The sequence below is a fragment of the Erpetoichthys calabaricus genome, chromosome 10 (genome assembly GCF_900747795.2).
Source record: "Erpetoichthys calabaricus chromosome 10, fErpCal1.3, whole genome shotgun sequence".
NCBI lineage: Eukaryota > Metazoa > Chordata > Cladistia > Polypteriformes > Polypteridae > Erpetoichthys > Erpetoichthys calabaricus.
Window position 1 is genome coordinate 122,858,209 of NC_041403.2, and position 23,757 is coordinate 122,881,965.

Sequence of the window (23,757 nt, forward strand, 5' to 3'; positions counted from 1 at the left end):
CTCTACAGAATCCACAGATGTAGGATTGTGTGATGGAAGCCTATCCCAGTTAGGAAAGGGCGCAAGGCAGGAAAGAACCTTGGACAGACCACCAGTTCATTGCAGGGCAAACACACCCACACACATTAGGACCAATTTATCAAAGGCCCTGTTTGAATTACTGTATATAGCAACATGTGACTATTTGAGACAATATGGAACGCCCTTAAAGCCCCTATTCCTAAAATTGAAGCCCCTGAATGATTAAGTTATGACTGAGGAAAACCTACTCAAGCCTGAGATACGTTGGAGAGGCAACAAAAAGAAAAACTGTCTACCATTGACAGGAGGCAGAAAGACAGCTTGGCTGCTTCTAAACTACTTTAATGCTAACATTATTATTTTGTTGAAGATCCTCCCCCCCCCCCTCAAAAAAAAGAATGAAAGTGTCTTTATCTGATCATACAATGATATGAATATTTGTGAATATTTTGTAAATAGCAGTCACACCCAAGTCATTGACAGATAAAGAAGGTTCCTGTTGTACAGCTTGGAATCTGCTCATTTTTTTTTAAATGTACTCTGACGGAGACACGGCACAGGCTTGAACGCTTGCCTTCACTTCAAAAACTGCAACAAATACCAAAGTGTGAGTGCCAAGAGAATATGACAGAATAAGGGATTAGGAATTCCAAATACTGCTTTTTGCCTTTCACTTGAAACGCCTAAAGGATAGACCCAAAAGAAGAAATGCATGGCCTCAAAATGCAACAACATGAATTTTAATAAAATGACACACAAAAAAAAGCCACTTAATTCTAACTTCACGCCCTGCGTCACATATACAAGCTGACAGTGCTAACGTGTTACAGTTCAGGTCTGATGAATTATTAAAAAACGCCTAGAATAAAAGGCCAATGACTAGTCATCACTGCCTTTATAGAGTGGGGAAGAGACAGCAGTTCGGAGAGAAAGGACTCCTAATACAGTATATTCCCCATGAGACATCTGCTTTATGCACAGAGAACTTGGACACGGTTAAGTCAAAGATCTGTGTTCTAAACATTGTTCCTAGAGAGGCACAGTGGTTGCAGGATTTTTTTTTCTGCCTAAATGATGAACAGAATGGCAGCTATTAGACTGGATATTCCATCATAGGCTTAATGTACAGCTGTCTATCAGAGTCGCTGACCATGTAGCCCTCAGGACTGAACACATGTCTCATTACTTCCCTGGAAAGTTTATTGACATCACCAAAAGTGTTCCACCACTGACCAGAAGGTCAGTGATTATCAGTTTGCAAAGGATTTTTTGGAGATTGCTCCAAAAGCCTATAATCTCACACACCCTAGAATCGGGCAGGATCATCTTCCCTGGGTCCTATGCCCTTGCAAAAGTAATCAGCTAAAAGCTTTCCATTTGCAGCTCAACCAATGACAAGCCCATGTAGCTTCAAATCATCCACTCAGTCTTCTGTTCATTCACTTAGGAACCCACCATTCCGCCATCCATACCGGACAGGCATAGTGTGGTCAGTCACCTTTAACCCAAGTGATGTGTAAATCCACCTACTCACATGAATCCACTAATCTGAAAAGGTAATCTTGGAAAATTGAAATGAAGATGCGGAAATCCTGCACACAATAGACAGCAATGCTTATTGCTAAAAAGTGGGTTGGAAAATATTGTGCTCTGTTAATATTACAAAAGAGAAAAGAGCAATGGTGTTTGGGAATATCTCACTCTGTGGGCAGACCTGAAAAGTGATGGAAAGAAACTGAGAAATTAGAAATGGTTAACTGTGAAAAGAAATAGAAAGACATAGTGTGGGTAACTGAGGTTATTGTGACTTCATTCCAGCTAAAGGCCAGAATTTGAACCTTTGCCTCTGCATGATATCATCAGCTGGGGAGCAGAAATATGAACTACATGATTCCGGCTAAAAAAAACAATATGGTTGACTGGAATTTTCTCTCAGTTTTCCATTGATGGATGTTACAGCTACACTTAATTCAACGAACTAAACAAATAAAATAAAAGAGTAAATATGGCTATTTGCAAATGTTTGGGCGCTCCAATAAGTCAGTATTTAGTAACACTCAATTTGGCAAAAAGCACAGCTTGCAACTATTTTTGTAGCCAGCTGGGAGTCTGAATTCTTGTTTTGAAATTCATCTCCATTCCTCTTTGCAGCTGTGAGATACTCTTGGGCTGTCTAGTGTGCAGAATGTTTTTAAGACCTATCCACAGATTTTCAATGATGTTCAACTCTAAGGACAGTGAAGGCCTTAACATTATGTTTCTTGATGTACTTGACACTTAGATTTCAGCGTGTGCTTTAGATTGTTGTCTTGTTGTAGAAGCCATCCGTTTTTCAGCTTCAGCTTCATGACTGATTATCTAACATTCTTCTCAATGATTTATTGATATTTAGTGTCATCCATTCTTCCCTGGACTCGCACAATGTTTCCTGTATGATTGGCTGCCACATAACTCCAAAGCATAATAGATCCACCCCATACTTAACAGTTGACAAGGTGTTCTTTTTATGTGTGCTTCATATTTTTCCAAATAATCCTTTTGTGGTTGTGGCCAAACAGGTTGAAATTAACTTCATCTGTCCCCAACACTTGATTGCAAAATGCCATTGTCTCAGTCAGAAGATGTTTTGAATAACTAATATGTTGTCTTTGGTGATAAGACTGCAGGTAAGGTTTCCATCTGATGGCTTTTTTTTAGGCACATTGCCCACAGTGGATCCAAAATTATGTGATAAACAGAGAACTTTTAAAACAAGAACATTTTGCATAATGAGAGTGCTGTGCTACAAATGTTTTAAAAGATCTAGGACACTGAGAACAGGCAGGCTGTAAAGGTTTAATACCAATGCCATGCTGCATTCAGCAAATGTCCTATTTGTCTTGTAATTTCAGCAGCATTCAGCAAAACAGAGCTGTGGGAGTCTATTAAGACCTGATCACTAGCAGATACTGTATGAGCACAAAGAAACAGTGATTTGTAAGGAATCTAAGTGCAATTAAATTCACTGTGAACGTTCTGCTATGTGAATGTCTCATTGTCATACTGGGTTAGTGGTGGTGGTGGTGTTCATTTCTTTTTTTTTTGGTTTTGTTTTATGACAGCTCCCTCAGGATGCACTTGAGAATGAGAAAGTCTGCTATGAGAGGAGTTCAAGATTTGGGAAACAAATCAATTTTCAGCAGCTCATGCTACAATAGAGCGCTTCAGCCTGCTTCTGTTCATTCTTTTATCTTCTGTCTATTTTTAAACATTCAGATCACAAAGACGTAGACAACAGTGGGATTTTACCTGAGTACAGTTAAGAAGGAAAGAAAGAAAGAAAGAAAGAAAGAAAGAAAGAAAGAAAGAAAGAAAGAAAGAAAGAAAGAAAGAAAGAAAGAAAGAAAGAAAGAAAGAAAGATTATGAATTAGTCAGTTAAAAAAAATGTAATACTCTAAGGAAATTGCAACACATAACCAATGAGTGCAATGCTGTTTTCCTCTATTGCCTATCCTAAAGCTCCAATAATATTATTTGTCTTCATTTTCTAGAAAAAAAAATTATTGTAAATGGAGGATACCAGCCTTGGCTTATGGTGCATTCTTCCTCCTTCTCATGTTAATACAAACATATTAAGGATTACATTAAGAAATGAGGAGAGTAACTACAGCAGCCCCACCAAAAATAAACTGAAACAACCTGAGTACCACAGGTTGACTTCATCTGTTTTTGGAGTCGACAGAGATTAAAGGAAAAGGAACAGCACAAACTATTTCTGAATCTATAGTGCAGTGGGGGCATGTGATGATCTAAAGAGATGTAGCTTAATGGTTGCAGAATCGATAATGGCAGAACTGGTCAAACAACAATGGACTGGTCAAAGTCCACCACAAGGGCCCACATACACGCTGGAGTCAATTTAGAGTCTCCAATGACCTCGACATGTCTTTGGGAAAGTGGGGAGACAACCCACACACTAATGACACTAACCACTATACTACCCTCTTAATGGACATGACATTCCCAATTATAGTCATTGTCGGCATACTTAAAACTTAATAGGTTCTGCAAAAAAGAAAACAATGGTGAGGGGTTTTACATTACAAATGGCAGAGGGCAAGGTTTCCAAAGTTATCCAGATGAATTTCCAATTCATATTCTTAAAAATAAAAGTGCCAGAGTGATTTGTCAGAGTGATGCCATAAAGGAATTACTTTTGGTTCCCAAAAGAACCATCCAAATGAAGGATCCAGAAAAAACCTTTGAGTTAGATCCATCCATCCATTATCCAACCCGCTATATCCTAACACAAGGTCACAGGGGTCTGCTGGACTCGACCTCAGCCAACACAGGGCGCAAGGCAGGAACAAACCCTGGGAAGGGCGCCAGCCACCATGGATAGATGTTTTTTCACAAATCTGTTACCAATGGGTTCCTGATTTTAAAAGGACTCTTGCTAAGGTAGCCTACTAGACATTAAACAATTCAGCTTTTCCCATTTATCAGGATCCTTTCAAAGCCCCAAGAACCAATTTCATATGCAAAGAACCCTTCCCAGTACAAAGTGGTTCTTTGTTAAGCTATGGTTCTACAAGAAATCAGACAAACCAGCCAAGTGCCTTTAAATTAGCATTATTTTTAAGGGGGTACTTTGCCATCTACATCACAGACATCTTTCTTCAAGCCTAATTATGATTATCAGAAACAGTGTTTGTCAAATTTGGGCCCTGCTGTGGTTTCATTCAGAACATTTGAGGAGTAAGGTTCTGTTCGTCTCATGCAGTAACAGACAGTGATGATTTTGCCGAAAGCACTGCATTAAATTCAAAACTGCTGTCATTACATAGGGCACAGTGCACCTCATTAAATGTAATTAGTTATTCCAGCAGCATATGAACATGCAGGAGTATTTGTGATAGAATACCTTGACGGGTTTCTTGCGTGCCTCTTCATTGTTCTCTGCCTCCTCATGCTCCTTGCTTCCCTGGGGCAGGTTAGAGTAGTTGGCCAGGCTGCTGAGAAGAGAAGATACCATTGGACTGGTGTCCATTTCCTCCTACAAAAAAGAAATGAGACAAATTACAAAACAACTCTTCCACAAAGTGTTTCACACTCCATTGGCTCTCTGCCCTTAATGACATTTCATTTTGCCCCATATGAGGAGAAATTGGATTGTTCAATCTAAAAACAACAGCAATACTGAAGAGCGCAAAAAGAAAAGGTAAGACTATAAATACAGTTTAAAAATATCATGGTTCTCAAATCCCAGGTAGTAGGCTGATGCCACTTTTAAGATCTGTTTCTTTACTCCTGTGAAAAGGCAGCAGAATGTAATATTTTGAAGATCTTATCTGCTGCTGTGTAGTGTTCCATCCGATTTGCATTTCAAAGACCCAGTGGTTTTCTCACATGCTTCCGTTGAAGGATGCATATCAAAAATGGCCTTATGCTTCATAAAATGAAGACTGAATAATAAACATACAGTTTCTATAAAAAGTATTCAACCTTTTAAACTTTCACATTTTTTTTATACTTCAATCAGTTAAAACCCCTTGATCTTCACTGAACTAATTCTGAGACTTCTCAAACCAACTGGCTACATCAGTGATGATTTACAGTAGGTGTGCCACATTAAAGCAGAATGAATACATATGTGAACAATTATTTTGTGTTTTGGATTTGTAATTAAATGAAATAAATGAATTGGGTTGGGTGTTTCAATTATTTTAATTGAATTTTAGTGCAACTTGTAATTTTAGCTCATGTTGGTACGAGGTCTGTACATGGAGGTATTAATTAGATCACCAGTCAAGCACGACCATGTGGGGGTTGGAGTGATATAAAGGGGAATGGGTTTATGCATGAAAAGGGTATTGTGTTTTTTTTTTTTTTATCTTTGCGAGCAAAAGATCGATCGCTGGTCGGAAAGGTATGTTGGTATGAGGGAAGGAAAGGGCCTGCTGACCAACTAAGAAAGATCAGACTGAATGCTGTGCTGAAGTTTCATGAGGTGGCTGGACTCTCATTGGCTGAGCAGTTGAGTTGGCATGATGAGAGGAGGACCTTTGAGCATATAGAAGGATGGAGACTTAAGGTTTGGCAGTGTAGCAGACTGTTGTCAGGGAAGAAGCCAGGTGCCATCCAGAGCAGGGCAAGAAGATGTACTGGGAACCAAAAAAGTCATTAGCGGTGGAAATTGGATTTGTGTTATGGATCAAGGATGTGACAGGCTGTGACACTGAAGTCTCTTTCATGGCATGGACTTCAATGAATTATTCATTGAACTATTTGACTGCACTGTTTTGCACTTTTTTGCTGTTTTAAATAAAGTATTGCCAGTCTGCTCACTTGCTCTTGTCCACCATCCATATTACTAACCGAGAATGGTAAACCGGATATGGATGCAGGGACCTGCCTGTGGACGCAGGAGACATAGTGTGCAGGCGCCACACAAAGCCCCCCTCCCCAGAGTAAAACGGGAGAGACTACGAACATGCGCAGGTGCCAAACAAAGCCCCCCCGCCCCAGAGCAAAACGGGAGAGACTACGAGCCGTCTGACATGCCGCAAGCAGGATAAAGTGAGGTCAGAAATAAAAAACAGAGTAGGAAACAAAGTAAAACGTCATAAAGAGGTTAAAGAACGGGGCCAAACTCATGGAGAGCAGGTTACAGATGACGAAAACTGGAATGCAACAGCTTCAAAAAAACCTAGGCACGAGACACATGCACAGCGAGATACAGAATATAAAGGCAGAAAAAACGGCAGTTAAACGTCCACACCACACAGCGGAGGTGGACCCGGAAGGTGCAGGCGCCTACATCGCGCGTCGGAAGGCGCGGGAAAGTACGAAAGGCAAAGGCGCCTACACAGCATGGTAAAACCCGACATAATACGGAAGGCGCAGGCATCACCGCCATATTGTGCGTGGCATTACTGCGGAGTGAAATTATGAATAATGTGCTGCTTGGGATCGTACAAAACGCCGAACGCGACCCACCGTCTGAAACTGCGGAGGCAAAGCAGGCACGGGTTCAAACCGAACGAGCTCGACTGACGGATATACGGCTACAACGCGCGTCTCAAACCGCAGAAGCAGGGCAAGCACGGGTTCAAAACAGCGCAAGCTCCTACAACGCACGCCTGAAACTACGGCTGCCCAGCGGGCACGGGTTCAAAACGCCGGGGGTAGGCGAGCGAAGCGAGCCGGGGGCGAAGCCCCCTTGTCAGTTCAGGACCATCAATCTCCTGGAATTGTGAGTGATGCCCATGGCTGCGTGTGCGGGACCATAGAAACATCCATTTTATAAAGATGCTTGTTTTTGAAAAGGTGATGTCATAAAAATTGTTGCCTGGTAATGACATAAGCTTTTAGAGCCAGGAGCAAATGAAGTAAAATGAAATGGGTGAAAAGGAACAATCAAATTAACCGATATATACTGCAGTAGTGGTCATCTAAAGCCTATCAGGGTAGCATCAGGTATAAGGTAGGAAGAAGTCTCTGATTTTAGTTCATTCCACGATAACAAAAAAAATGTGCAAAGATGAATATCTTTTGTATGTGATTTGTCAGTGACACCTGAAGCATGTCAGGCTGTTTTGAGCAGTACTTTCAACTTTCTTTTATGCGACGCATTAGTCAGTCTAAGACTTTTAATTTCTTTTGTGCATGGCTCAAGATAAATGTAAAGTTGATTGAAATAAATCAAAGCTGTCAGTATGAAATGAATCCCCATTGTGTTCAGCAGCCTTTAGCTGTAATTAAAGTGGTTAGAGGTTATCAAAATTAGCTCTGGGCTTACCTCATATTGCTGCATATTAAACAGCAGTTGCTTACTCATAAATAACCTGTAACATCACATCTGAACACACACTGCTATACAAACCATATTGAAATGTATGTTTTAAATCAACAAATAACATTTTTCTACTTAAATTTTTTGCTTCTTATTTTAGATGAATCTATCAAAGCATTCACTTTGTCTGTCTTGGATGGTCAGAATGGCCCCAGAAATTGTGGAATTTCATTATTGTGGCAGCTTTTGCTGCTAATTGAACTTCTCTTTTATTAAGATGGCTTGCTGCAGCCCTCAGTCTGAAATCTCTAAACCTATTACAAGTAGGAATTTGATTTATTTTCTAAATAAAGCGTTTTTGTTTTTTTGTTCGTTCCAATTCAGTAGGTTAAGAGTTTTAGGTTTGCTTCTTTTCTTAACTACCAATTAAATGAAAATCAGATCTGGAAACAATTCCATGTAGACAAAAGTTACAAAGGGATTCTGGAACCTATTTATCAATTTGTAAAGATATAGTCATACATTTTTTTTTAAAATACAAGAGAAGCATTGACAGGTGGTCCACAAAAAATTCTTTGTTGATTTTTCTGGTTTCTGATACAGCTGTTATGATTACAGGGTTTTATATATATATATTTTTTTATCTTTATAAAATTTCCCATTATTCACATATTTTTTCAGTGGCTTATGAAGTAGTAATGATCTTTATGCATCTCTGTTTTCCTATTGTAATTTTGTTTTAAAATGGTTAATCAAATTATTTGCTGTACCGTAATTCATAACAGGACAGCATTTTATTTTGGGGGCGGAGCTCAGAAGTTATATCATGTGACATCTTTGGCACAACCACATACACTACAAAAAACTCACTGTCCCAAGTTTGTGCGCTTTCTCTGGAAGTCTTATGCTAAGGTTGTTTTCTGGCAATCAAATTAGTGATTGTGTTACTAAGATTTACTTACTGGTTTTGAAGAAAAATAGATTTGATTTATTGGTTTTGACTTGGCTTGTTAGTGACTGGCACATCTTCTAACCCACTGCCCTCTTCTCTTGTGGCGTGCCACTTTTCCACCTATTTGCAGTACAGCAACAGAACCATAACAGGAATGTGGACCTGGTTAATGAATCTCATGATTTCTTTATAATTAAGAGACTGGTTGCAGCACAAGCCTGATGCCATGGCATTCAGGACTGAGTGATGCACAGTAAGTTCAGAGAATAGCAAACAGCACATATCCCCATAATCCCTTTGAGTGCATATGTTTGTCCAAAATGGTGGAGTACCCTCTTTTGCTAAATACCTAAAGTTATTTTTACACATCTGCAACAGTGAGAATGACAGTCAATGAAAACCAAGGTAGTGCTATGCAGAATTTGCAGTGTCTGATTTTTATTGAATATGTTCATAGTGAATTTGGTATTTTTATGTGTTGCAGTATTTATAAAAGATTATAAAGTTAATTTGTCTTTCATTTGCTTGGTGATTAAGGAAATCAAACATGTAATGTGCAGGTGTAAAAACGTTACTGCCCCTCAAGTAAGTATAGCTTAGTTGAGGAGATAATTAGGGTCACCTATTTGAACGCTTTAGTTAACAATCATGAGTTCATTTGGTCTCATCGAAAACAGATTCAGCTCACCTCTCATTATTATATTGACATTATTACATACAGGTTCAAATGTCAAACAGATTTCTGAAAATTTCAGGATGTTGATGCAAATCTTTGTCTAAACAGTTTTAAAGTCATTTCAGGGTCTCTGAGTTATAAAGTTTGGAACTTTAGTTAAGTTTCCTGGCGTGGAAATCTGACCAAGATGTACAGTGCATCCAGAAAGTATTCGCAGCGCATCACTTTTTCCACATTTTCTTATGTTACAGCCTTATTCCAAAATGGATTAAATTCAGTTTTTTCCTCAGAATTCTACACACAACACCCCATAATGACAACGTGAAAAAAGTTTACTTGAGGTTTTTGCAAATTTATTGAAAATAAAAAAACTGAGAAATCACATGTACATAAGTATTCACAGCCTTTGCTCAATACTTTGGTCGATGCACCTTTGGCCGGCCAGCTCTAGGAAGAGTCCTGGTGGTTTCAAACTTCTTCCACTTACGGATGATGGAGGCCACTGTGCTCATTGGGACCTTCAAAGCAGCAGAAATTTTTTTAATAAATTTGCAAAAACCTCAAGTAAACTTTTTTCACATTGTCATTATGGGGTGTTGTGTGTAGAATTCTGAGGAAAAAAATGAATTTAATCCATTTTGGAATAAGGCTGTAACATAACAAAATGTGGAAAAAGTGATGCGCTGTGAATACGTAAAATATTTAATAAAGTTACAAAGGAAACAGAATCATATCTTATGGATCTGCTGACATCTCTCGCCAGAGCTGAGATCAATGTTCATGGTTAGTGATGAGCAAAACAGGCAAGTTTCAATTCAAATAGTTTTTATGACACTGACACTAAAATTCATTTTGCAATTGCAAAATGAGAAACTCACTAAAGAGTTTTTTTTGGTATTAATGGTTTACTTTTTGTGTATTAAACAAGGAATACTGCTTCCTAAAGTCTTGTTAACACTTTTGTGTTTACCTGTGTTATTTTCAGGCAGCTGCCTATTTCATGCAACAGATGAAACACCGGTAAAATCAATTTTATTCATGTATCTTGTTTTTATCGCTGGAAAGAAGTTTAGTAAGTTATTTAAAAATAATATGCTGCATATCACACTCATGAAGACACCAAAACACAGGATTCTGCACATTACTGTGGTTTTTCCACAGCAAAATGACACTACATGGAAACCTGCAGAGGCCAAATCGTTACCTACCAACCACTTCATCCTAGTTGAGTATATGCATACTTTCTTTGGCAATTTTTTTTCTTTTCTGCAAGAGAAATTTATGAAAATACTAAATGAGAGACAAGCAAAAGTAGAAATTAATACACGAAAATGCTCCCAGAGAGGAACTTAACACCTTTCTTATTGTTGTGAATGGTATGAATTTTGCTGAAGGTGAAATGCAATTTATTTTCCTAATTTTTTTGTGAAGGGTTTGATATATGGCCGGCAGTTTATCCCGGCCAATACTCCCACATTGCTAGATGGAGCTCTCCCTGCAACATGGAGGGGCCCCGAATTCTAGCAGGGCATCATGGACATTGGAGTTTTTCCTCACAGCCCTGCTGGACGAAGTGGGAGCCGCCAGGGGATGCTGCAGGGAGGAACAAGGATTTATATTTTCCATATAGCCCGGAAGTATTCCCTAGTCACGGGGATCGAAGAAATGAAGTACTTCTGGACTGAAGAAAAGAAGAAGTTTTCATCTGACCCGGAAGTGCTAGGAAATCACATGGACTGAGGAACAGAAGCACTTCCAGGTCAGGGACTATAAAAGGACTGTGGGAGATCCCAGTAGTGAGCCAAGTTAGGAGGGAGTGGAACGGAGATGCTAGGAGTGGAGGAATAGTTATTGATTAGTGTGGTGTTATTATTGATTTATTATTGCGTATTGTGGAGTGGAGGTGCTTGGTGCACAGTATTGTTATAATAAAGTCATCTTTGGACTTTTACCTGGTGTCTCAATGTGTTGTCTGAGGGTTCAGGGGTTGACAGCGGCCCCTATCTGTCACAAGGGAAACATTAAGTTTTGCTGTGTATTGAGTTTTGTGCTAATTGTTTTGCTCATCATTATTCATGATTCAACAATCACAAACATACTGGTTGAAAATGGGATCCACCACTTTAAACACTTCTCACTCATAAGAACATTAGTGCTCAGAAAAAATTACCAACATGCACACGGATTTGTGAAAGAATCTTCTATAGACGGGTGGGTAAAAGTGAAGGTTTCTTTCTGATGTGATCTCAGCAGTATCTGGACAAGAAGCACAAGAAGTACCAAGTGAACAAGAATGGTGCTAGTAGTGTAGCTAGGAAACCTTTCCCAGTATCAGAAGCTTGATAATTAGCCATCAGTGAGGAAACCGTTAATTTTGTTCTGTACGAGACGAATCTTCAGGAAAATATAAACTTTCAGCCTGAAGCACCACTGTACAGTTACATAAAACACAAAAGCAGATGTAAATCAAAATAGTTGAAGAAGTAGAATAGCCCAGTTAGAGTTCAGATCTAAAACCCACTGAGATATTCTATCTGAACCTGAAATAAACAATTCATGCATGAAAATGAATCAATGTCAAGGAGTTGAAAGAGTTCTGTAAAAATAAGCACAAAATCATTCTTTAATAGTACTGTGAAAGATGGATCAATACTACAAGAAATCCTGCTAAATGTCATAGGTGTCATTGCCAGTGTTTTGTCCAAAGGTGCATTATCATCATATGGACCACTGGGTATTGCAATACCTTTTTTTAATAAACAGAAAAAAAAATCCGAAGTTTGCTTTCAGTTAAAGACCTTTTCATTGCACTGATCTTGTTATTTTAATTTTTATTTTTGTCTGCTTTGTAATTCTGTTTGTGATGAAATGTTATATGAAATGTTCTACTGTATATGTATAATTGATGAGATGCATCAAAACCAAAATTTACCACAGATGAGAATTACACCATATTTACAGTATACACTTTATACATAGGTACAAACATATATATATATATATATATATATACACAGTATTTATATTGTAAAAAGGCACTATAAAGGCGCCCGATCTGACACAGATGGACACGGAGGCACATGTACAATAAAACAATTATTTATTTTTCTTCAGTTGGAGGGCACGTCTTCCCCGTGTCCCCCAGCCACAGCACGGTCCCAAACCACCAAATAAGCACCAACACACTCTACGTTTCCTCGACCACTCCTCCATCAAGCTTTGTCCTCCTCCTCCTGACTCTGCCTCCCGAAGTGGTGGCTGTTGGCCCCTTTTATAGTTCACCTGGAAGTGCTCCAGCTGGTTGATCGCAGACTTCCGGCTGCACTTCTGGGTGTGGCGAATACGCTGCCCATAAGGGCTCAGGAGTCCCAGCAGCAGCACCCCCTGGCGGTGCCTGTGGGACCCAACAGTGCTGCACCCAACTCCAACTCCCATGGAGCCCTGCGGGAAACCGAGGCACCGCTCCAGCCCAGGGTGGCAGCCATCTAGCGTCCAGGGGGAGGTATTGCAGCGTCCAGAGCTCTTCTCCCTGAATATAGAGGAAGACCCTTCCGGGTCGACCCCCCTGATGTCATTTCCTATGTTGGCCTTTAAAAGCCGCCACTTTTCCCCTATTCCTTCAATTCTATTTTGCACTCTGAATCGTGCACATCAGTGCTATCATTTTGCAAATTTTGTAGCCAGGAAATGATATACAGGTGGCTTCCCCAAACCTTGCTATGGCTCTTGGTCGAGTTTGTGACAGTGGCATAGCTGGCAGGATACATGGATCCCAGTAGAGAAGGGGACAGGACCTGAAGCCTAACCAGGTGGGAAAGTACTGTGGTAGAGTTTCCAAGTGGGTGGTGTGTACCAGGATTCAGAAAGACCAGGTACAGGCTCCTCTCCCAAAACACATCACCGGGCAGAAAAAAAAAAACACGGGGAATGTTTGGGAGGGGCACACAGGATTGGGCTTGTCCCGATGGGGAAAGCAAAGGGAGCTTACTATGATCACTCAGAAGGGAGAACTGCCCCCCCCACCCCCCCCCATAAGGCCAAGGCCTCAATGCAGGTGAGGTGACTAAGGTAAGAGAATGGAATTTTCGACCCAGAGAGGCTAACCCAGTCACAGGCTCTGTGGAAGGATGTAGGGCAGTGGCTGAAGCTATTCCAAAATACTGCCCTGCAAATGGTGCAGCAGGTGGCCTGCTACCTATTGCTCACCAGGCTCCCAAGTAAAGTCACCCAGCCAGTCTGGGAAACATTTAAAAACATGAGTGAACTCATAATATTCATTGAAAACACCAGGACAGCCTCACTATCTGGGAGGGCAGAACGGCTCTTTAGTGGACGCCAGAGGGAGTATGTCCCAAAGTCTCTGCCCCTCCCTTACAAGCCAGAGTCTGTGCTGAAGTCCCTGGGTTTGCGGGTGCACTGCCTACGCGGGAACGAGGGAAAGTGCAAAGAGAGGAGGCTGGTGTGCTCTGACAAATTCCCTGACAGCCCTGCATACAGGGGTGGTAATTTTAAATGGACATACGTAAAACCAAAGCCTTATTCGATTCCGGCAGCAACATTTCCATTGTTGCCCTGCCGGTTTGTGCTACCACAACAGTGGTTAAAACATAAGACCAGTCTAACCTGCATCTGCTGGCACAGGTCCACCACCTGTATCATCAGTTGCAAAGGATTGCTAAAGAAATTAACCGTGGCAGTCTTTCCAAACCCACCATTCCCGGTGATACTGGGTGGGACTGGTCTAATATTAAAAGCAGTTGGACACATGCCACTCCTAAGTCGAATTTGGGCCTAATTATAGACGGAGATGAACTGTCTCAAGCTGCGTCCACGCTGTGTAATCAGACGGCAGAGAGAGAAGAAACGGCAGCCCTGAGTGACATGGCGACTCCCGGACCATCGTGAGCCAATATGTCATCAGTCAGCACCGAGACAGGATGGGAGGAAACCACGTCCCTTGAGGTCGGCCCTGATCCTCTCTCCATCCTACAATACCAATTTAGAGAGACACCGGCTTCTTTTAAAAGGGAGCAGTGGAATGACGATTCCCTTAAGTTTGCAAAAAATGCAGTCATCCTTGTCAATGGCCAGCGCACTCATCAGCCCATGCCACATGGTCCTCACTTTGTTTTAGAAAACAACCTTTTGTACCGGATAGCAGAGCATGAGGGGGAGGTGCGAAAACTGCTGCTAATCACACAGACCTTCCAGCAGCAGGTCTGTGAGTTAGCACATGCCTACCTCCTAGGAGGCCATTTGGGCACTAAAAAAACTCTGCAGCGGATTAAGCTTTGCTTTTATTGGCCAGGAATCAATGAGGAGGTTCATCACTTTTGCACTTCCTGTCCAGAGTGTCAATTGTGACAAATTCCTAGGAAGGACCATGCTCCCCTTGTTCCTATTCCCCTAATTGATGTCCCATTTCAAAGAATTGGGGTAGACTTAGTCGGACCCCTAGAACCCCCAGCCCAAGGACACAAGTATATTTTAGTCCTCGTGGATTATGGTACCAAATATCCCGAAGCTGTCCCATTGAGTTCAGTTACTTCTAAAGCCATCTCATGAGAATTGGTAGGGGTCTTTGCGCAAGTCAGTATCCCTAAGGAATTCCTGACGGACCAAGGGACGCCCTTTACCTCGGAGACGTTGAAGGAAACGGCCAGATTACTCAAGATAAAGCATCTAAAGACCGCGGTGTATCATCCTCAAAGCGACGGTCTGGTAGAGAGATTCAATCAGACTCTCAAACAAATTCTTCGTAAGGTGGTCAACGAAGACAGAAGGAACAGGGATCAGCTCCTCCCCCTCGTCCTTTTTGCCTATCAGGAAGTCCCACAAGCCTCAACGGGGTTCTCACCTTTTGAGTGATTGTATGGACGACAACCCTGGGGAATATTGGATATTTTAAAAGAAGGCTGGGAAGAAGAGGCACTTCCCTCCACAAAAATATTAGAATATATAGCGCAATTACACGATAGATTTGGTAAAATTTGACCCCTCCTTAAAAGTCACATGGATGAGGCACAAGCAGCACAGGTCCGATATTATGACCGAGGCACGTCTCTTTGGGAATTCCAACTGGGAGGTCGAGTCATGGTTCTTGTCCCTTCCTCCCACTCTAAATTTCTAGCCAATTGGCTAGGTCTGTATGAAGTTAAGGAGAGGAAAGGACTCGTCGACTATTTGGTGAAACAGCTCAATCGTTGGCCAAGTGAGCGGGTTTATCACGTAATTCTGCTGAAACTGTGGAAGGTTAGGGATCCCGATCCCTCCTCCGGTCAGCCTCACTCACTCTTTGCTCACACGAGTAACCTTAACTTCGGTGCAAATTTTAGCCCCAGACAGCGACAGGAGCTGGAAACAGTTATCCTGTCCGTCCCGGAGGTAGTGAGTGAAACACCCGGACGGACCTCTCTGATTAAGCACGACATTGTGACAGAACCCAGGGTTATAGTTCGAGAATGCCCATATCGCCTTCCCGAGGCAAAAAGAGCTGAAGTGGAGCTTGAGATCAAGTACATGCTGGAACTAGGAGTAATAGAGGAAAGTCATAGTCCCTGGTCCAGTCCCATCATCTTGGACAGTAAGCCTGATGGGAATTGGAGGTTTTGCAATGACTTCCATCTACTTAATCAAGTCTCCCAGTTTGACGCCTATCCGATGTCTCGAGTGGATGACCTCTTCGAGAGGCTAGGACAGGCTGAGTATTTGGCCACACTGGACATGACAAAGGGGTACTTGGAGGTTCCTTTAATGGACTCCTGAAAGGTCAAGACTACATTTAGTACTCCTAGCAGTTACTGGCAATATCGTGTCCTCCCATTTGGGTTACACGGGGCTCTTGCGTATAGCATATAACGCATATAGTGCTGCCTACCTGGATGACGTGGTCATCTATTCTAGCACGTGGGAGGAACACTTACAGCAGGTGTGACTGGTATTACGGACACTTGGTGAAGCCGGACTTCAGATTAATCCAAAGAAATGTTTCTTTGGATTGCACAAAGCCAAATATTTAGGCTACCTGGTGGGTCGGGGTACTGTGAAGCCACAGTGCACCAAAGTAGATGTAATTTTGAAATGGCCCCATCTGTGAGCCAAGTGGCAGGCTTAGCCACAGGGTACTACCGCCGGTTTGTGCCCCAATTCTCCGAGAGAGTGGCGCCCTTGACTGATTTGACAAGGAATAGGGCCCCAAACAATGTGGTATGAACTGATAAGACAAACGCTGCATTTAGTGACTTAAAACAGGCCCTTACGTCCTCACCAATCTTGAAAGCACCTAACATTTCTATACCTTTCATTCTCCATGAACGGACGCTTCGGACACAGGCCTGGGTGCCGTTCTTAGCCAGAACATCGATGGTGTTGAGAGCACCCCATTATGTTCCTGAGTTGGAAACTGTTGGAGCAGGAGACCAGGTATGCGGCGATGGAGAGGGAGGCTTTGGCGATCAAATGGGTGATTACACAGCTGAGGTACTACCTCTTGGCCCGAGAATTCACCCTTGTCACGGACCATGCACCTTTACAGTGGATGGTCCTGCACAAGGAGTCGAATCCATAAGTCAGCAGGTGGTTTCTTGACCTACAGCCATACAAGTTCTCTTAACATCAACGCTGATGATCTTTTTCGGATTCACAACCTCTCAGTCAGGGACCCGATGGGTCTGGGCTGAGGGGGGCCTTCTCACACACGTGCACATGGGAGGCAGCTAAAGGGCTTGAATGAAGGTAATTCCGAGCCAGACCGGGAAGTAGCAGAGTGCACTGACTCCTTTTCTCACTTTTCTACAGACTGTTCACGGGAAATCCCACCTGGTCCTGATGACATCAAACCTGCTTCCGACCCCTTTGACGTCGCTTCCGGGCCCGAGCCTATGGAGGAAGACCCTTCCAGTTTTGACCCCCCGATGTCATTTCCTATGTTGGCTTTTAAAAGCTGCCACTTTTCCCCTATCCCTTCAGTTTTATTTTGGACTCTGAATTGTGCACATCAGTGCTATCATTTTGCAAATTTTGCAGCAGGAAATAATATATAATATAACATATAATATATATATATATATACATTGTGAGGGACGGTCCTCAGAATGATAGGACCAGTAAGGAGAGCATGCATAGGACATTAGTCCCTGGACTGCTAGATAGCAGCCTCTCCAGGTTACAGTGGTGCCTCAGGGCAGCATTGGATATGGAGTTCCTCAACTCACCCCTGTTGGGTTCTGTGGCTGCTGCAGGGACTGGGGAGCCCTATGTAATGGGGTTTCGGTTTAACCCCGAGTGGAAGATGAAAGGAGCTGCCTGGCTCACCAGGATGAGCCAGAGTTGGGAGGAAGAGGGACGAAGCTTGTGTGGAGAAGTGGAGGAGGCAGTGGAACACAGAGAAAGAGAATGTTATACAGTGCTTGTTGTTTTCTCCATTTAAATAGACTAAATGACTGATTGCATGATTGGCTGTATGTGTGATACTAATTAAAGAAAACAGCTAGTTTGAACAATAACTCTAATCCAATTATTTATGCTCTTTTTTAGGGGTACCAAAAATGTGTCCAGGTCATTTTAGAATGTCTTTGTAGAATAAGCAATGCTTGATCTCTTTTCAAACTTGCTTTGCTTTACTCGATGACATATCAAAAGAATGAAGGTATAAATGGGACAATTGCTTTTTATTTAAACACTTTTCACAAGGTACAATGATCAGCTCTAAGGGTACCAACAAATTTGTTTATGTCTGTATATATGCTTCACCAGACAGCAGAGCTATATTTGTCATTTGACATGGATTTACTCATTTAAAACAAGTGAACTATAGATCCTAGATATTCTATTGCATTTAATCTCTAGACATTAATCTCAAGACTCTTAGCACCCAAGCAGCAGAGATTTTCTAGTCAGCTACTTGTATAGTGGTTATGTTTCAACAATGCTATCAGATTCAACACTGCATTACCTCAAACAGAGCCATGTTTTTCCCATCATATTCTTTTCCTTTTTCCACATTGCTGCTGTTAATGAAGGGACTGCTTTCCTTGGGGTTGGCATCACCTGCAGTGGCAGATAAGAGAAAAAAATTGCCATCATTAAACCAATCAGTAACTCAGGCAGATGACATGATGTCTGATTACAATCCACAAGGATAAATGGTGCTGTTGACCCAGCTTTAAGAACTTGGTGAAATGTGCTGTGCAAAAGCAGAATTGCTTGGTGATAGACAAGATAAGGTAGACTTTGCGTGTGTGACTGGGCTGCATGATGCCCATTCTTATGAGACTCAATTATAAAATAAATATCCATCCATTTAACCATTTTGAAATCAATTGTTCAGGGTTGCATGGGGACAGAGACTATTCTGGCAGCACGAGGCCCAAAGTTGGAACCAATAGGGGACTGAATGCCAGTCCCCTGCTACTCCCACTCACACACATACTCACACAAAGCAATTAACCTAACACACACGTGTTTAGGATGTGATAAGAGAACAGGAGTAACTGGTAAACAAAACACCAGGAACAGAAAGGATGTGCAAACTTCACAGAGACAGTGCCCAGGTGCTAGCACTAATTTAAAATGGCTCATCTCATCATGAAGCTTCTGCAGCTCCTTTCTGATGATTAATGTCAGACAGTGGAATTTATCACATGCTTAACTATTTGATGACCTTCTGGCATTTCCGCATACTTGGAATCTTTCCTTGCTTGCACTGGGAACATGAATTGACTCATAAGCTGCTGTGATGTGTGCTATTGGTAAATAGCAGTGGCTCGTATAAAATTGATTGTCAAAAGATTACCAGACAAGGTTTGCTAACCTGTAAAAATGGCTATAGGTTAACGGTTCCTAAACTGCTCCTCTGCATGCAATTGACATAAAGTCTCTCCTTTATTAGCCATTACATACATTTTCATGATATTTATGTAAATGTTGCAATAGTTTTGTACTTTTATATTAATGTTTTATTTTTAAAGTCTGCATAAGTTGTGTGAGCTTATCTTTAGAGAACAGCTTCAAACATGAAGACTAATTTCTAAAACTGCATAACTATGTGTGTGGTTGCACTTTCTTCCTTGGGTGGCAAGTCAAAAACTTTGTCCAAGAATGTTTCAAAATACTCAAAGGCACTGATAACATAGATCCAGCAGAATTCTTTCAACTTAGCTGTAAATCACATAGCCAAGGACACCAGTGGAAGAAAATTTAGAACTTAAGCAAGAAAGCACTTCTATACAAGAAGAAGTATGGAAATCTGAAACTACTGAGACATTCCATTGAAGGAGAAATCTTGACAATCTTTAAGAAGAATTTGGATGAGACATTGGGACAGCTTAGCTAATAGCTGCAAAAACGAGCCTGATGGACTGAATGGTCTCCTTTCGTTTGTAAATTTTCTTATATTCTTATTTCCATATGTAATTCTTAACTACCACAGCCCAGTACAACATCAGTAAAACTGTTGCTACTCATTGATTTGGTGGTTCTCCTCGCTATCCCCTGCATTCCCATTTGTGAACAAGACTATGAGGTGCTTCAGCTCCTCCATGTGTAGCAGCAGTTCACCCCTTACCTGAAGAGAACACATTTTCTTGGAGAGTGCCACGACCTCAGAGTTGGAAGTGCGTATTTTCTAATTTGGGAGAGATGGCTTTGAAAATAAAAAAAATGAACTGACTAGTTAAAATTGCAAAAGGTTTCTATTATGAATTACTTTTAATATTATACAAAAGTGAAAATTCCATTAGAATCAATAAGCTAGAAATCAATGTTATAACTTGAGCACCATAAATCAGAGCAGGCTACATTATAGTCATATAGTAATAATTAAATAATTCATAATTTGTTAGTGTACTACGATATAAAATATGGATTGCCCATCTTTATCTTTTGTGGGTCCTGTGACCAGTCTCCTAAGAACTGCACAGCAAGCTTCAAAGATGAAACCTAATCTTGCATTCTTTCTTCAGTGTCACAGGTTCATAAAATTATGTGCAAAAAGAGCTCAGAAAGAGTAAAGGCTTTCTTTCACCACAACTGCATTAAGTATGGCAGGACATTACCATTGTAATGTGAAAACCTTTAGGTTAGGAATTAATTTAAATAAATAAATGCAAATCACCCAAACCCAATCCCCAGAGACACATAAACTCGCCACTCAAGCGGATTTCACACAATTATAACACAACGTTTAACAGTCATTGAACATAATTACCGTACCATGTGGTGATTACTTGTGCGCAAGTTGCTGAGATAAGAAGTTAATATCTTTAATCAAGAGAGAGCAAATGAAACTTGCAGTCCAGTGCCTGCCTGTGTGGAGTTAGTTCTGCACTAAAACTCCACGGAAGCAGATCACCAACTTTCTAATGCCATAAAAATGGAAAGATAATGGACAGTCACAGTGATAATTAATGGGGCTTACAGAATGATTTTGCCTTGTCTATTGGAGATCTATGAACAATGGAGATCACATCACAGCGAGATTTATATTTATATATATATAAAACCCAGCCACAGGGGATGCACAAACCAGTGTGTTTCTTCATGCCGGTCCCAAGTCCGGATAAATGGAGAGGGTTACGTCAAGAAGGGCATCCAGTGTAAAATTTTGCCAAATCAATATGCGGACAACAATACAAGTTTCCATACCGGGTTGGTCGAGCCCTGGGTTAACAATGAGCACCACCAGTACTGTTAGTCAACAGGGTGCTTGCGAAAATTGGGCTACTGTTGGCCGAAGAAGAAGAAGAAGGAGAAGAAGAGGGGGGAGATGTGTCCGGAGGCAGGAGGAGAGGAGGAAGGTAAAGAGAGTGGAACTGAGGGTAGGAACTTTGAATGTTGGCAGTATGACTGGTAAGGGGAGAAAGTTAGCTGATATGATGGAGAGAAGGAAGGTTGATATATTGTGCGTGCAAGAGACTAAATGGAAGGGGAGTAAGGCCAAGTGGATCAGAGGAGGATTCAAATTGTTCTGTCATGGTGTGGATAGGAGGAGAAATGAAGTAGGGCTTAGTCTGAAGGAACAGTATGTCAAGAGTGTTTTGGAGGTGAAAATAGTGTCAGGCAGAGTAATGATTATGAAGCTGTAAATTGGAGGTGTGATGATGATGAATGTTGTTAGTGCATATGCCCCGCAAGCTGGATGTGCAATGGATGAGAAAGAAGATTTTTGGAGTGAGTTGGATGAAGTGATGAACAATGAACCCAAGGGACAGAAAGTGGTGATTGGAGCGGATTTCAATGGACATGTTAGTGAAGGGAACAGAGGAGACCAGAAGGTGATGGGTAGGTATGGTGACAAGGAGAGGAATGAAGAAGGTCAGAGGATAGTGGATTTTGCCAAAAGGATGGACATGGCTATGGTGAATACATATTTTAAGAAGTGGGAGGAACATAGGGTGACGTACAAGAGTGGAGGAAGATGCACACAGGTAGATTACATCCTATGCAGAGTCAATCTGAAGGAAAGTGAAGACTGCAAAGTGGTGGCAGGGGAAAGTGTAGTTAAGCAGCATAGGATGGTGGTCTGTAGGATGACGTTGAAGATCAAGAAGAGGAAGAGAGTGAGGGCAGAGCCAAGGATCAAATGGTGGAAGCTGAAAAAGGAAGACTACAAATTTGAGTTTAGGGAGAAGGTGAGACAGGCACTGGGTGGTAGTGAAGAATTACCACACAGTTGGGAAACTACAGCAGATGTAGTAATGGTGACAGCAATAATGGTGCCTGGTGTGACATCTGGACAGAGGAAGGAGGAAAAGGAAACCTGGTGGTGGAATTGGGAAGTACAGGAAAGTATACAGAGGAAGAGGATGGCAAAGAAAAAGTGGGATAGTCAGAGAGATGCAGAAAGTAGACAAGAGTACAAGGAGATAAGGCACAAGGTGAACAGAGAGGTGTCAAAGGCTAAAGAAAAAGCGTATGATGAGTTGTATGAGAGGTTGGACACTAAAGAGGCAGAAAAAGACCTGTACCAATTGACTAGACAGAGGGACCAAGCTAGGAAAGATGTGCAGCAGGTTAGGGTAATAAAGGATAAAGATGGAAACATACTCACAAACAAGGAGAGTGTGTTGATCAGATGGAAAGAGTACTTTGAGAACGAGAAAGAGAAGAAGTTGGATGATGTGGAGATAGTAAATCAGGAAGTGCAACGGATTAGCAAGGAGGAAGTAAGGACGGCTATGAAGAGGATGAAGAATGGAAAAGCCGTTGGTCCAGATGACATACGAGATGGTAGTGGAGTTTTTAACCAGATTGTTTAATGGAATCTTGGAAAGTGAGAGGATGCCTGAGGAGTGGAGAAGAAGTGTACTGGTGCAGATATTTAAGAATAAGGGGGATGTGCATGACTGTAGTAACTACAGGGGGATAAAATTGATGAGCCACAGCATGAAGTTATGGGGAAGAGTAGTGGAAGCTAGGTTAAGAAATGAGGTGATGATTAGTGAGCAGCAGTATGGTTTCATGCCAAGAAAGAGCACCACAGATGCGATGTTTGCTCTGAGCGTGTTGATGGAGAAGTATAGAGAAGGCCAGAAGGAGTTGCATTGCGTCTTTGTGGACCCGGAGAAAGCATATGACAGGGTGCCTCAAGAGGAGTTGTGGTATTGTATGAGGAAGTCAGGAGTGGCAGAGAAGTATGTAAGAGTTGTACAGGATATGTACGAGGGAAGTGTGACAGTGGTGAAGTCTGTGGTAGGATTGACGGATGCATTCAAGGTGGAGGTGGGATTACATCAGGGATTGGCTCTGAGCCCTTTCTCATTTGCAATGGTGATGGACAGGTTGACAGACGAGATTAGACAGGAGTCCCCGTGTACTATAATGTTTGCTGATGACATTGTGATCTGTAACGTCAGTGGGAAGCAGGTTGAGGAGACCCTGGAGTGGTGGAGATATGCTCTAGAGAGGAGAGGAATGAAGGTCAGTAGGAACAAGACAGAATACATGTGTCTAAATGAGAGGGAGGTCAGTGGAATGGTGAGGATGCAAGGAGTACAGTTGGCGAAGGTGGGTGAGTACTTGGGATCAACAGTACAGAGTAATGGGGATTGTGGAAGAGAGGTGAAAAAGAGAGTGCAGGCAGGGTGGAGTGTATGGAGAAGAGTAGCAGGAGTGATTTGTGACAGACAGATATCAGCAAGAGTGAAAGGGAAGGTCTACAAGATGGTAGTGAGACCAGCTATGTTATATGGGTTGGAGACGGTGGCAACTGACCAGAAAGCAGGAGACAGAGCTGGAGGTGGCAGAGTTAAAGATGCTAAGATTTGCATTGGGTGTGACGAGGACGGACAGGATTAGAAATGAGTACATTAGAGGGTCAGCTCAAGTTGGATGGT

At 41.7% G+C, this 23,757-nt stretch overlaps 1 protein-coding gene across 2 annotated transcripts in view; it reads right to left on the minus strand.

Moving 5' to 3' along the window:
• slc12a5a (solute carrier family 12 member 5a) overlaps window positions 1–23,757 on the minus strand; it is a 924,478-nt gene that overhangs the window by 184,889 nt on the left and 715,832 nt on the right. For both annotated transcript variants that reach the window (XM_051932831.1, XM_028811864.2), the window contains exons 2-3: window positions 18,378–18,472; window positions 4,926–5,057 (exon numbers count right to left, since the gene is read on the minus strand). In XM_051932831.1, the coding sequence (XP_051788791.1) occupies window positions 4,926–5,057; window positions 18,378–18,472 (227 nt within the window). The remainder of the gene's footprint in view (window positions 1–4,925; window positions 5,058–18,377; window positions 18,473–23,757) is intronic.